Source organism: Fistularia commersonii, chromosome 22 (genome assembly GCF_037954325.1).
Source record: "Fistularia commersonii isolate RoL2024-O1a breed Wild chromosome 22, RoL_Fcom_v1.0, whole genome shotgun sequence".
Classification (NCBI taxonomy): Eukaryota; Metazoa; Chordata; class Actinopteri; order Syngnathiformes; family Fistulariidae; genus Fistularia; species Fistularia commersonii.
In genome coordinates, this window is record NC_141305.1 from 12,029,207 (window position 1) to 12,043,584 (window position 14,378).

Genomic DNA, 14,378 nt, shown 5'->3' on the forward strand with positions numbered 1-14,378 from the left:
GGCTCTTAATGCATTGCTGTCAATACATGCCACATTGAAATACCAGCTGAAACCTGACAAACTGGTTTTGTCTGCATGGAAAGACTCATTCCCTTCCATCATCTTTGACAACAGTTTCAGGATCACGTGACTCATAAGTGCCTAAAAACTACTGCAAACTTTTGGAAATGATTTTCAAACACAATCTGCTGTGACATTCTTAAGTGTGACAGAACACTATCTGATGCATTATGAGGAATATTAATAAAAAAAGTTTGGGGGAAATGCTTATGAAATCATTTTAGACAAAGAAATGTAAGAAAAAGGGTTTTATTCTTTTTACACTTTTTGTCTTGCCATGAAGCAGTTCAGTACAGCAACATGACAATATTCTGTAATGTGGTAAAAATGAAAGAAACAGATGTTTGAAGCAGAATTTCTCTGGAAAATAAGAAAGGTTTAGATTGTGCCTTATTTCAGATTTTCTGGAGAAGTGATGGAAAACATTTCAATCAGAGACACACATGAATATTGGTTAAAATACACAGCACAAACAGAATAACAAAGATTTTCGACAGGACATGACATCTTCCCTCCTCAGTGGCCTTGTTTGATGATGATATCTGACATGTCATCAACCTTCACCAGCTCCAGATTCTGTTGAAGGAAACAAAGAAAAAGGGAAGCTAACTGTCAGATGGGAAGCTTTAGCATCAATGTAGGATTAAGAGTACTTTAAGTCATATATAGCTGCTCTACAGCTCACAATTATGGTGCAGCAAAAAATCCAGGGAAGCATGTAGCCTTACTCTGCTACATTAAAATACCTACCATCATCTTCCTTATCGATTATCTCAATGTGTGATACCAGACTCGTTAGAAAAGCATAACATTCAGGCACAGTTAAGACACTCACAGTAAGGCAGAATCAAAAAGTTCCAGGCCCTCTAAGCCATGGGTGACAAACTCATTTCAACTCAGGGGCCACATGGAGGAAAATCTATTGTCGAGTGACCCGGATGACATGACAACAGTTTCTTTCATTGAAAAATAGCTGCGCATTTTCTTACCTTTCAAAACAATCTCACACGCCAGATTAAAGCTGGTCTGCATGTTTGACACCCCTGCTCTAAGCCATTATCACATCTTGCTGATAATAAATAGGATTGAAAGTTGGCAGACCCCTGGTTCATCGAGTCAGAATGGGGCCAATAGAATGACAGATTAGGCTGCTGACTGATTTTGCCAGTTTGTTTTTGGTTGTTTTAGTTCTGTGTTTGTTGTTTACAAATTAACAAGGGCTTGCTTCAAAGCACCCCGGCTAGACAATCATGAGTGATTTTCTTTAGTAGACCCTTTTAAACCTGATTCTCTGATGAGTGTTGCTTTATTTAATTACATTTCTTAAGAAAAATAACAATTAAATGAAATTGTGAGATTTTTCAAAAAAAAAACCAACATCTCACTCTGAGATTCTAAGATAAAAGTAAAGCAAATCAAGAAAAGAAAAAATAAATCAAATGAAAAAAAATGGTTTTTTTTTTCCCCCATACACTCACCCTTTCATTGGCAAGATGGAGCAATGCCACAAAGGCAAGAGGAATTGACAGGTTCTGAGCCATTGTGTTGGGAAGTCTGTACCACCGGAGAAAAAGAAACACAGAGGAAATGTTAGACTGATATGCTGTTGTGAGAAGAAGGTTTCTAATTAGAAATGCTTGACAGAAGTTTATAAACACCATTTTTATGTGAGAAAGAGAATTAAAACTGGACAGCTAATAAACACTGTAGAGACATTGTCCCTGAAAACAGGTTCAACATAATGTGTACAGTTAAATATATTGGCATCCAATACTATGTTACTATAAAATTAATATTATAGCTATTATTCCTATTCCTCAGTGCTTGCACAGACAAGGATGCCGCACCACAGGAGATGTCTTGATACCTTTTAAGCAGGGTCTTTGTGGTTTGACTGAAAACCTTCTCCCCGCACACTTCCGGTGCTTCAACAGTCTCTGCCTCCTGCAATGAGAATGAAGAATTTACTCTTAAAATATTCCATTATCAAAAATAAGCGCGGCTAAATATCTAAGATTAGCTGTAAGCTACTATATACCGAAGTGGTGAAGCACACTTACCACCTTCTGAGTTTTCTTCTTCTTTGTTACAATTAATAGCTTTTACACAAGAGAACCTGTTCAAATGTACTGAGATACTTCAAAAAATATGCGCTCTGACGCTTCCAAATGATATCAATTTGGGGTACTCTGACATGCATTATGGGAAAGGTTTATAATGTAAAATAGGGTTTTGGAGTTAGTGGGCAAAATGGTCCAGCCTTTGTAAGGCTTTCCAGGACCAGTGGAAACTTTCTTTCAGCTACAGACAGGTGAGGTGTATGAGGCTACCTTAGTGGGCTTTTCTGGACTTTCTGTAAGGAGGCTCCACATGCTGTTTTTGAGCCTTTTCATGTCCATTTTCTTAGCCGTCTTGGCATAGTTGATTTCGATTTTGTTGACCTAGAAGGATGATAAACACAAGAAGGTGAAAAAGCAAGGCAAACTGCAGTCCTTCAAAACACCAGGAAATAACTTTTTTCCCTGCAGCAGTTGTATTGATCATAAGCAGGTAGCAACTTACAGCCTCCTGGCAAAGTGACGATACTTTTAAAAGTACAACAAGAGACTGCGGTGTATCCAAGATATTGTGTAACGCACCCGGTGTGGCTCAGGTACAAGATCGTCCTCTCCATAGGTGGAGACACCTTCCTCAAATGAGGTCGCAGGCAAACTGTTTGTGGCACACTGTGTATCCTCAATACCCACGAATCCTTCAACGTCATCGTCACTGTCACCACCCTGAAGAAAGGACAAGATGAAAACGTCACTAGACCAAGTGGGGTGCCCTCACCTGCTTTGCAATGTATCTTTAATGTGGATACTTTGTTATCTTATATTCTGGATAACCATAACGAAACTTAGTTTCTCACCTCAAGACCTGGGCAAAAGTTGGCAGTATCATTGGCGTTGTTGTAGTTATAGTCACCAATAGCTTCCCCAAGCTCCCCTGACAGCCTCTTCTGTCCTTCTTTACATAACTGGGGAGGTGAGAAATCTTTATATCACTTTTATTGTGTAACAAACAATCACTTATCAATTTCCTCCTACTGTGCAGAGGATAAAAACAGCAAAGATCTGGCCTTCAAAAACCCATCCTCCACTTTCACATGGCTCTGAGTGTTATGTTTGATTTTCCACATAAATCAGGCACAGGAAGCGAGGCCTCACCGAGAAGGAGGGTTTAAGGCTGAGCTGGGAAAGGGTCTCTGGAGGGTACTGGAAGTCTGCTGGAAGAGTTGTTTTCTTGGTGCTGGCACTGAGGGCTGTCTTGTTGAGAGTGGTGGCAGCCTGGGACACGAAAGCGGATACAATGATTGAATTTTCCCAATACATAATAGACACTCATAAACTCATTATTTGGACGGCATTTAAACCGACCTCAGTTAATTCTATTCACAAAACCAATATCCCACATGTTAGCTATCATTGAATCAAAACAAATCTCAATCTAACCAACATCTTTCGACAGAAGTTACATTCTTCGGTGTAAGTTTGCCCGCTGTCTAAGTTTGCCCATTGTCTCTCACACAATTCCCAAAGCACTAAATCCTGTTATTTTGGGGAATGCATCAAAAAGTACCATATAAAAGTATCATATCATGGGGTGGTGTGACTCAGGCGGCTTGTATGATTGTACTGAACTGAACGTTCCTAATTCAATTCCCACTCTCTGCCAAGCTTGTCCAAGTGTTCTTGTTACTACAGCATGCATGAGGCATCGGGGAGAACTTTGGGATTTTAAGCTTCGATCTTAAATGTTATTACTGTTAAATACAGGTGGGGTGGCAAAAAATACATTTCTTTCAGTATCAAAAGAATTCATTCACTTCTCTCTTTGGTGTAACACATTGAACAAAATAAGTTATTGAATTTTGATATTACCCTTAACAATACACTCAAAAACAGTTATACTGAAAATCTAAAAGATATAGAAATATTGTGATAAGACTATCTTTGATTATGATTTTGTCAGCCAGCAGGGCCCTGTTTTAAAAGATAACATGAATATAGGTTTATAAACATACCCGGACATAGGATTAATGAAAAATTGAAATTTGCACATCAGACGCTTAAATAATACCTGAATTTCCCTTAAATGTGACTTCTTAATTGTGATGTTCATGAATCACTATATTCATAAGTGAGAAGGATTTTTGAAGTAGTGTCATTGGTAAAAACAATGACATGATAGGCTTGCTCGAATAGAATGATTTCTTAGTGGCCAACTATAATGGACTTCAAATGTAATTAGTAAGGGGATATCACCAAGTATTTAATACATCTTACAAAACACAGAGAAACAGAAATACACAAATCCAAATAACAGGCTGAAATTACCCTCGTGTTACGGAAGTAGGTGTCGAAGTTGATGTCTGCCTCAAAGTCTAGGTCAAACGCTTTCTTGACTTTCCTTTTGCGTATCTCCTTGTCAGCCACATGATCCACTTTAAGAGATTTGCAGAGACTTGTCATTAAACATATATATTCACCACCAACAACTCCATAATCTAACAACTGTAAAACGCAATTATGAAATGCAAACCCAATGAGTATCATGCGCATGTGAGGGCACACACACACACACACGTATCTCTCACTGTGGCAGCATTACAATGAACTGCTGTGGAGTAGAAAACTCACATTTGTGCTTTGGCTTGAACTGCCAGTAGCCCGGTCCCGCCCATGTGGCCATAGTCCCGGGGCTGAAGTAAGAGTACTCCCTGGGCTGAGAAGACAGTTGCAGACACATGGTGGCGATGTCTCCCTCTCCTATGGGAATCACATCCCTGCCAGGTATCACACGAAAAAAAATTCAAATAGGCACTTGTCCACTCTTATCAAAAAATTAAATAAAGAGGCTGAAAGTAAGTTTAAAAAATGGGGTAAACCTAATAATAATCCAATGTTTTTTGTCAACACAATAGTTTATGTTAAACATTCTTGCTTAACTGCTCTAAATGAACTTTTCTCACCTTCCTTTTCCAGAGCCAGAGGACTCACAGCCTTCTCTGTGCTCTTTGCCTCCTTCCCCGGTGTCCCCCATTCCCTCATCACAGTCTGCGTCAAAGTCCTGGTAGTCGTCGTCCTCGAGTTCGGGCTCCGCATTTACATCAAACACATGGTCTCCCTGCTTCATCTTATCCAGGAGCTGATTTGTGGTCTGAAAGAAGACAGATGCCAGATGAATGCTGAGCTTGGATCAGACAGTTCGATTAGAGCTGTTCATTAAGCACGAAGGAGAAGAGAAGAGCAGGAGTTATAAGAGCTGTAGTTCCTGGAAGTGTGAAATTAGGCCTGAAAATAAGGATGAGATAGCAGCTTAAATAGCTAGTATAAATTGATATTGAGAACTGTGGATAGTGCCCGAAAGAACGAGATCGCGGATACAAATGGTTGAAATGGGTTTCCTCAGCAGGGTGGCCGGGCTCTCCCTAAGAGATAGGGTGAGAAGTTCGGTCATCTGGGAGGAGTTCAGAGTAGAGCCGCTGTTCCTCCACCTGGGAGGTGTCAGGTGAGGTGGCTCGGCATCTGGTCAGGATGCCTCCATCTGAGAGGTCTGGGCCTCACTGCTACGGATGCTGCCCCCGTGACCCGACTCAGCATAAGCGGGGGAAGATAGCTGGATGCTCCTTTTTTCTGTTATGTCCTTTTATCCTTTTGCTTTAACTTGTTTGGTTTCCCAATCAAATAACCGTAAACAAAGGAAAAATCCCTTAAACTCCCAATAAACTGGCATAATTTTAATAATGCCAACATTTGCATGGTCTTGGTCTGAGTACGAGGTTTCACATGTTGACAGGGCAACGGAACAACAGGAAATGGGTTATTCTAAAAGTGACAGATGGCCGTTCATAACCAGAGGAGGGCAATTTTTTTTCCTGGATTAAAAATTCAAAACACAAATCATGTGCTATCATCATGATAAAGTTCATATTCAACAAATTTCTTTCTCTTAATTATGACATAGATAAGTGCATCATAGATTTTCCAAAGCAGGATGATGAAAATTCTATCTATATGTACCTGGGAGATGGAGCCATTTAATCAATTATAACTCAATTGGATAGGCAATACAATTCAATAATACAAATTCTGTTCTTTTAATTCGCTCTTTTGTGTCCAAGGCTATCAGATTGTACAACAGCATTCTGAGAAGCACACAACTCTGACCGGCCGGAGTTGCATCTGTACTACTGGCCACTCCCTGCAACTGTCATTCACTCACGTCACTTTACTCCTATCCTCGTGTAGCAGTTTATGAATCTTTCAACCTTTTACTGCTGTTGTCTCTGTCCTTTTTAATGTCTCTATTCATTGTTATTGTTTAATGTCTTTTGATACCTGTCCTCTGCCATGTGCTGCTGCGACACCTGAATTCCCCCTATGGGGATCAATACAGTATTATCTTAATGTAATTCTCTTTATTGGGCTGGAAGCAAAGAGCCCTTAAGGCCTGCAACAAGGCAATCAGCTGTGAAAAGAAACATTGACAGTGTATTTGCATTTTGTCTAAAATGGACCCATACTGAATTTAAAGATCACTACACTGATGTAACAGAAGCAGAATAAACCTGGGTGGTTTGTACCCTGGAGAGCATGCTAACGGCTGACCTTCTCTGGGTTCCAGCTGGTAAAGGAGAAGTCCTGCAGCGAGGGGCAGATGGAGCTTTTCTCCTGGGAACGCCTCAGTCCAGCTGTCATATTCACAGCACAGAGACATGGAATTCAGAGAAATAGTACAAGACAGATGGACATTGTGGTAAGACTGACAAAAAAATGATACACGGGATGAGCCATAAAGACATTAACTGGATTTAGAAGCCACATTGTTCCTGCCTTCAGAGGAGATGCATTTGATTCAGAGAAGAAGACATGACCCCTGTATCATATCAGCTGTGTAAACTTAGCTCACTGACATTCAATATTTACAGGATATTCCTTCTTCCCACGTCATATTTTTCTCATCTGATTAGTGGGTTAAACAGCATCTTAAAAGAGCCCTTTCCTGTCTTCTGTGAGCTTCTTTAGAAGTTCACCTTTGTTGAGCTCTTGAGGGCTACGATTTCCGTTTGAATTACTTTTCAAGGTAATTCAGTCTCAACTTCACATAGGAAATAATTTCCGAAGGAAATCCATCATGAAATCATTAGACTGAGGAAGAATTGTGAATATGAACCCTGTTTTTTTTTGTAATATGCAGTTTATTTTTTTTTGCTTTGCTTGTTTAATAATTATAAAATCATTGTCCTCATCTGCTTAAAGAACACAACCATCGTCCCCCTCAAAAAGAGGAACCCATCCACCTGCCTGAATGACTACAGGCCAGTAGCACTCCGATCATTATGCAGTGCTTCGAGAGACTGGTCCTGGCCCACATTTAGAACGCACCAGAGCCGCCACCCTCCACTACGCCCTGTCCCACCTAGAATACTCCTACATTGGGATGGTCTTTGTGGACTACAGCTCCGCATTCAATACGGTCATACCCCACAAACTAACACACTTGGCATGTTGCCTGAGATTCTCAGCAACTTCTACAGCTGCATTTTTGAGAGCATCCTAACCAGCTGCATCACTGTGCGGTATGGCAGCACCACTGCTCTGGACCGCGGACGCCTGCAGCGAGTGGTAAAGACTGCAGAGAGAATCACCAGAACTCCACTGCCTTCTCTGCAGAGAGTCCGCCACCGCAGATCCCACAGGAGAGCTGCCTCCATCGCCAAGAACCACGCTCACCCCCAACATGGACTGTTCAGACCCCTACCCTCCGGCTGGTGGTACAGGAGTGTGAAATGTAGGACAACACGATTAAAGAACTTGTTCTACCCGACTGCCATCACTTATTACAGCTGATACTCATTCATCTCCCTGCACATGTAAAGTCTAATGCCACTTAATTTGCGATCATCCTTGCACCTGCACTTTGTGACTTGCACACCAAGCTGTCCTCAAATGTCTTTTTGCACTGAATCGTACTCACGGTTCTGTTGCAATGTTCAAAATCATATCTATTATCATATTTATAACAATGTTTACACTCTCACCAGCACATATCTCAATGCACTGCGGACAGCAAAGTTGGAATTTCACTGTACAGGGAAACACGTTTCTACAGTGTGCATGTGGCAATAAACGCTTTGAATCTTGAGACAAACAAAGGTAAAAGGAAATCACTTTATGTTTTTTGTCTTTTCTTACCCATAAATGGCTCAGCAGGGACACTCTGTGGTGGTGGAGGGGAGTAGGATGGTTTTGACTGTAGCAGGGTCATGTAGGATGGAAAAAGCAGCTCACAGCGACTGTTCTCACTGAACAAAACTGACAGGAAGACTCCAGCCGTGCTGCTCTCATCGAAGGAGGAGGCCATCCGCTGAAACATGGGGTCCACCTGGACGGGAATAGTTGAAAGAAATGCAGTCAGGCAATCCTGGTATGACATGTCAATGGGGACAGAAAAGATAAGTATCTCGAGATGAGAGGTTGCTGACCCGTGTCTGTAAGGCACAAAACAAACTTATCCGTCATCTGAGGATATGATTACATATGTTTGTATAATCATGTTAGAGCAGAGATGACGTTATGACTTAAAAATAAAATTCACTTCAATCAAACAAAGACAGACACAGACTGAAAAAGTTATCTCAGGCCTGACTAAGTCTTGATGGAAATAAATGGAACTGTAGCATTTACATGACAAATCTGCAGAGCAATAAGAATTGAACCAGGGATACATTTTTTTTTCCCAAACAGGCACGTTTGCATTTTAGAAACAGAATCTAGCTTTAACTGGGATTTGAGGAAACTGACACAGCAAACTACAAGTTTATTCCTTTTCTTCCCCCAGATATCCGATTTAATAGTTGTGCGGCCTATGGCTATTAACTTATATAATCACTTTCAATCTAGAAATGATGACAAATGTATCACTCATGGTGATAATACTAGCAACAGTTTCTGTGTTTGCCCGCAGTTTGCCCCTAGAAGTTTAAAAAAAGTTTAAAAAGGGCCTCTCTGGGGCCTGAAAAATTCCTAATTTATGCAACAAAGTTGAATAAAAACATAGCTCTGTGGGGACTTGTTAACTTGATTGGCTGGTAGCGTGACATGACGTGCCGTGCTGCACCGACTGGAAGCAGAGAACTGATATGCCGCAATACAGCATGACAGCAAATATGCAAGTGCCTAACTTTGGCCCTGCTTGCGCTCACTCACAAGGAAGAAGAGAAGCAGGAAGAGAAATACCTTTCTAGCACATTTGACTGTTTCTCCTATGACAAGTGAATTGGTCAATCATTATTCAGGTTTTTCTGGCCGAGTGGAAACAATACACAACTAAGCTTTTTAAATCTAAATACATCAAGTAACTCATAAAAGTTAAACAAACAGAAATATACAGTTAAAATTCAGGAATGGTCCTGGATGCCATGTGAATCGGTGAGTTGTATAAAGATACGTACCTCACATCTCCTCTCTGACTCAGTGCTATTGATGTTGCTCAGGTTCTGTTCCACTGTCTTCTTAGGAGGCCTCCTCTTCTTAGGCTGCTTTGCAGACACCTCCATTTCTTCATCTCCTTCTTCCAGCTTTTGACCATTATCTATAATTGCACAGTAACCATGGAGAATGAAGAATGGAAAAAGAGACAGAAATCCCTCTGAGATATACTGCATTCATTAGGAAAAAGAGGAGAGGGTACTGACCATACTTCACAATTCTGGGTTGATGGTACAATTGAATCATTACGTGTGACCATATTTCCTGATTATTCCATTACTTCTGAGTTCCAATCTTTTTGAGGAGTTAAGACACATGTATGTTTTGATGTGGCTAGTGATCAGTCTTGAAGTTAGACTCAGAAAAATGCCGTGTTGTTATTTACCAGCAGTTTTGCTAATAATAAATTGCTGTACAACTAGTGTCACACAGCCCTTATATGTACACACAGTCACAACTGCATCAGGGCAAGGCTCTCACCCTCTCCAGGTTTCGTCTCAGCTCCCAGCCCACCCAACACTTTGTAGGCATCAGCATGAACAGCGTCTACTCGGACAGCATAGATCTTTGTACTGGCATCCAGCGTGCCAGCTGCTACCTGCAAGAGGACACACACACACGAGTCATAATGCAAACTACCTTTAGAATATGTTTTCAAGTTTGCAGGTTACATGACATACTGCAGAAATTGATAAAACACAAAAAAATTACTGAACTGTAACTGTTGACATTTTTTTAATAGAATTTACAAAATTCTGAATGTGATTTCCATATTTTCTAGACATCCATTCTTCCGAGGCAATGTGTTTCCAATGTGGCTGAGACAAACAAAGATAAAAGACTAAGACTTCTATCTCTACTATGGAGCCATTCAAGGTGTTTCAGCTGCTTGCCACTTCCAAGGTCAGGAGCTCAGCTCATTCACATAAACAGGTGGGAAGGCGACTACACCCAGCTGAGCAAACTCAAGCAAAGCTTCCATAGAGGAGTTTAAGGAACCCCAATTCACCCTACTAAAATACTATGACAGTTTTGTTAATGAAAGATAGTAAGAATAATCAACCAAGGGAGGTTAATTTGGCTAAATGCAAAGATATAATCTACTCTTTTGTTACAAAAATTGCGAACCCAGTAGAAAAAAAGCCTTCCGAATGTGTTCTGACTCTGACTGAGTTTCCTAAAATCTAAATCAAAGCTTCACTAAAGAAGCCTTTGATAAAAAAAACTTCCATCACCATTAATGTCTATCACCTTATAAATATTTTCATAGTTTTTTTTCCCCAAATTGTGTCTGTGATCAATGTAGCCACACTAATACACATCGAATTTTTTTTTTTGAATTCACTCAATTAAAACGAGGACAGTCCTTTTTGATTACTTGTGCTAATATTAACCAAAACATGATCATTTTAAGCTGAGTTCTTTCACTCAATCCCCCAGTATACATACCTTGAAGTTTGTGACATCAGAATCTTTTTGCTTGAGAATATCAGCCATGTAATCAATAAGATGCAGGCCAAAGGCATTTTTTGTTGTAATTTTCTGATTAAACAAGAAAGACATAGCTCGGTCAATAAACTTGCCATGAACACTAATTAACATTTATGCCAAAAAGCGTGTTCACTTACATTTTCGGTGGAAAGTCTGATACAGGTGGAGTAATGCTCTGAAATCTGTGCATTGGATAACTTGGGCACAGCAGCAGGAGTCCCTGTGGTACTGCATACAAACACAGGATGATCTATAAGTACTTAATAAATGTATTATCAGGACAAAAACAAACTGCAGGCCCAAGCCCTGATTTAACATTTTTTGTAGAAATCACCAGATGAAACTTTTCAGCTTTCCTAAAAAGACAGACAACCTACCACCAAAAAGAAAACAGGGTAAAATAAAAGGAAAAAAAACAAACAAAGAACCACATGCACCGTTAAACAGCTCCACTACCTATGAGATGCAGAGTCATTGAAGGAAGTTTCTGTAGCAGACTGAAGGTCAATGACTCGTGACCGCCTGCGTTGTCTTCTCTCTTGCTCATCGTCATTGCCGGGAAAGGCTGCTAGAGGTGGGGTGCTGCAGGCTGCAGGAGAAAAACGCTTGCCCTTCAAGGAGGGCAGTCCTTGACGTATCAGAGAGGCAGGGGTTGATGCTGTGCTCATCTTTGCTGAGGACGGGGAGAAATATTAATGAAGTGGACACTGAGTCAAGCCCAATGGTCAAGACATTTCATCTTCTGAGAGTCAAACACATGCATTCACATACCAGCCTTAACATTATGACCACTGACAGGTTAAATGAACATTATTGAACGGCAGGTTACAATGGCACCTACCATTGGGTGAGGTACAGAAGTCAGTAAGTAAACATGTTGTCCTCATAACTGGAGTGCTGGATGCTGGAAATATGATCAAGCGTAAGGACCTGAGTGACTTTGACAAGTAAACTGGAAAAGCCTGACGACTGGGTCAGAACATCTCCGAGGCTGCAGCTCTTGTGGGGTTTGTTTCCAGTCTGCAGGGGTCAGCAACAACCAAGTGACTGATAAAACACTGATATAGACCGAAAACACCCCTCAATGCAATAGAATAATTAGATAGCGGCGGCAGCCTCATAACAGCCTGCCTCATAAATAATGCCCCGATCAATCATGATCGTCCTAATCTCATTTCTATTTTTCACTTATTTAATGGTTGTTACATGTTGTCTGTTTAGCACGGTCAACCAGAGCAAATTCCTTGTAGTTTCAAAATGACTTCACCAATCAAGCAATTCTGATTACGATTCTCTTTTAGCAGCATAATACTCCCTGTTGCACTTCAAAACTGCTTTAGGAGTTGAGACAACAACTACTTGAAAGACCTGACCTGGCCTCCAAATACAACACCGGAGCATCAAATCAATTTCAGATCCACAAAGACCCCAACTACCATCTCACAAGACGTCAAGGATTGTTGCTGACATCTCGTTGCCAGACACCAAAAAACACCCTCAGAGCTTTCTTGGAGTTCATTCTCTTATAGGTGAGGGTTGTTTGGATGGCAAAAGCCTCCACAATACTCAGGATTGGTCACAATGTTATGGCTGATCGGGTGTGTTTACAAACATTATCACTGATTTGAATAGTTTTCACATCAGCTAGTTAATACTTACTCAACAAATAGCCGTACAATTGAATTAGTGATCATAAAAATAAAGTAACACAAATAGAATTTAACAATGTTACAAGAAGCTACAAAGACATGTACTTCATAAGTGCAGGTTTACATAAATTAGAGTAAAAGGAAAACTTGTAGACAAGCAAGACTCATTACACTAAACGCAGGAGCTGGTATCAAGCATTTTAGTCTTTTTTCAGTTTCTGCAGTAAAGGTTTAGTTTTGGTACAGGTAAACGGATGTTGCCGAGATTATAGAAAACATTAATAAAGGACCGATAGGGGAGAAATTACTCTCTCCAGCCTAAACCTACCTAAAATCTTTGACTGACCGTTCATCAAAATTTCTCCACGAAAAAGGTTAATGCAATTATTTGTTGGATGTTGAATAAAATTGTCTTCTATTGGAAAGAGCCGTCAGATAAACAAAGAACACAAGCATAAACACAGACTCTCTTACCGATGTGATTATACGTTGCCAGTCATTAAAAATAAAATATAGAGAAATAAATGACGAAAGCGGTCGTTTTCACTTCTCTTAATCTTATTGCTCAATGCGACAACACCAAAGCACGTAAATATGAACAGTTTGCAGTGGTCTGATGAATTTCGCTAACTTTGAGGTTACTTAGATTTTTGTTTTTCTGAAAACATTAGCACTGACTTTAGCATGTTTAGCATGGTCAAACACTGCGCCTTACCGTGGCTTATTGAGGATACAATCGTTTTTCGTACACAAATATCTGCTTCTCTTATCACACCTACCTTAAAAAGAGAAATCCTATGCGGTTTAAAAGCAATTATTTAACTTCGTATAACCAATTCGACCGGTGCTTTTTCTTCCTGCGTTTGAATTTTTGCGCCGAACGGTTTACGTACAGCAAGCTACGTCACGACGTTTCGTCTATTATTAAAATGATGCAACAAAGTAATGATGCTGCCCTCTAGTGTTCAGGGCGGATAGTCCATTGAGTCATTTTACTATTTGTATGTACTGTGTTGAGTTTTAAACATTAAATATGATAACTCTTGAGTAATCACGTTGTGAGAGTATATTCCAGCTTGAAAAAAGGAAAAGTTCTTTTTTAGGTGTCAGCACCCAAGGTGTAACAACACTGCAACCTACCTTCTTCTATTATCCTTCAATGTCCACGGTGTAAAAAGAAAATAGTCTATCATGTCCAGTTGTCCCTCTTATTCCAATCACTTGACATTCATTTCAGCCCCTCAAGTAGCGATAAAGTCACAAGGGAAGAACAAATGTATTGTGTGCGAGATGTTGCCGTGATACAAAGAAGCTCTGAAAAGGGATCTGTGATGTCACAAAAGGTGTCGACGATGATGATGGTAACAACAACAAAATAAAAACTTTCTTGATTATTCTAATAATAATTTAGTAATTGTTTCATTATATCTATAGTCACAAGGGCAGGAACAAATCCTGGTGGTGAGATGTTACAATAATACGAAGCAGAAGTTAAAACAGGGGCTGATGATGTCACAAAAGGGAAGGTGAAAAGCAAAGATGGCATTAACAATGGACAATGATGATGATAAAAAAAGGAACTAAAATTACAATTTCCATCAGTAATGGTGCAGTGGTTAGCGCTTCGGCCTTAAAGCATGAA

The 14,378-nt window shown here is 40.1% G+C and overlaps 1 protein-coding gene across 2 annotated transcripts; it reads right to left on the reverse strand.

Moving 5' to 3' along the window:
• Positions 1-295: 295 nt before the first annotated feature.
• Positions 296-13,629, reverse strand: ncaph (non-SMC condensin I complex, subunit H). 2 transcript variants are annotated; one of them, XM_086169599.1, is made up of 19 exons: positions 13,516-13,629; positions 11,929-11,991; positions 11,544-11,760; positions 11,225-11,315; positions 11,046-11,138; positions 10,077-10,194; positions 9,560-9,699; positions 8,301-8,490; positions 6,714-6,796; positions 5,075-5,262; positions 4,743-4,888; positions 4,440-4,546; positions 3,270-3,389; positions 2,972-3,079; positions 2,700-2,840; positions 2,391-2,501; positions 1,928-2,004; positions 1,539-1,614; positions 296-636 (listed from the first exon to the last, which is right to left on the reverse strand). In XM_086169599.1, the coding sequence occupies exons 2-19, from the start codon at positions 11,972-11,974 to the stop codon at positions 577-579; spliced, it is 2,112 nt and encodes a 703-aa protein (XP_086025725.1). In that variant the 5' UTR covers positions 11,975-11,991; positions 13,516-13,629; the 3' UTR covers positions 296-576. The 2 variants fall into 2 exon arrangements, with proteins under 2 accessions (XP_086025725.1, XP_086025726.1); XM_086169600.1 differs by lacking the exon at positions 11,929-11,991 and having other exon boundaries at positions 13,516-13,622.
• Between the last annotated feature and the right edge of the window lie 749 nt (positions 13,630-14,378).

Coding starts and splice junctions, on each gene's coding strand:
- ncaph (XM_086169599.1), bottom strand. CDS start 11,974: ATGAGGACAACATGTTTACTTACTGACTTCTGTACCTCACCCAATG. Junction 6,797..8,300: donor CCCTGCTGAGCCATTTATGG/GTAAGAAAAGAC, acceptor TGAATATGACAG/CTGGACTGAGGCGTTCCCAG. Junction 4,889..5,074: donor TCTGGCTCTGGAAAAGGAAG/GTGAGAAAAGTT, acceptor GATACCTGGCAG/GGATGTGATTCCCATAGGAG.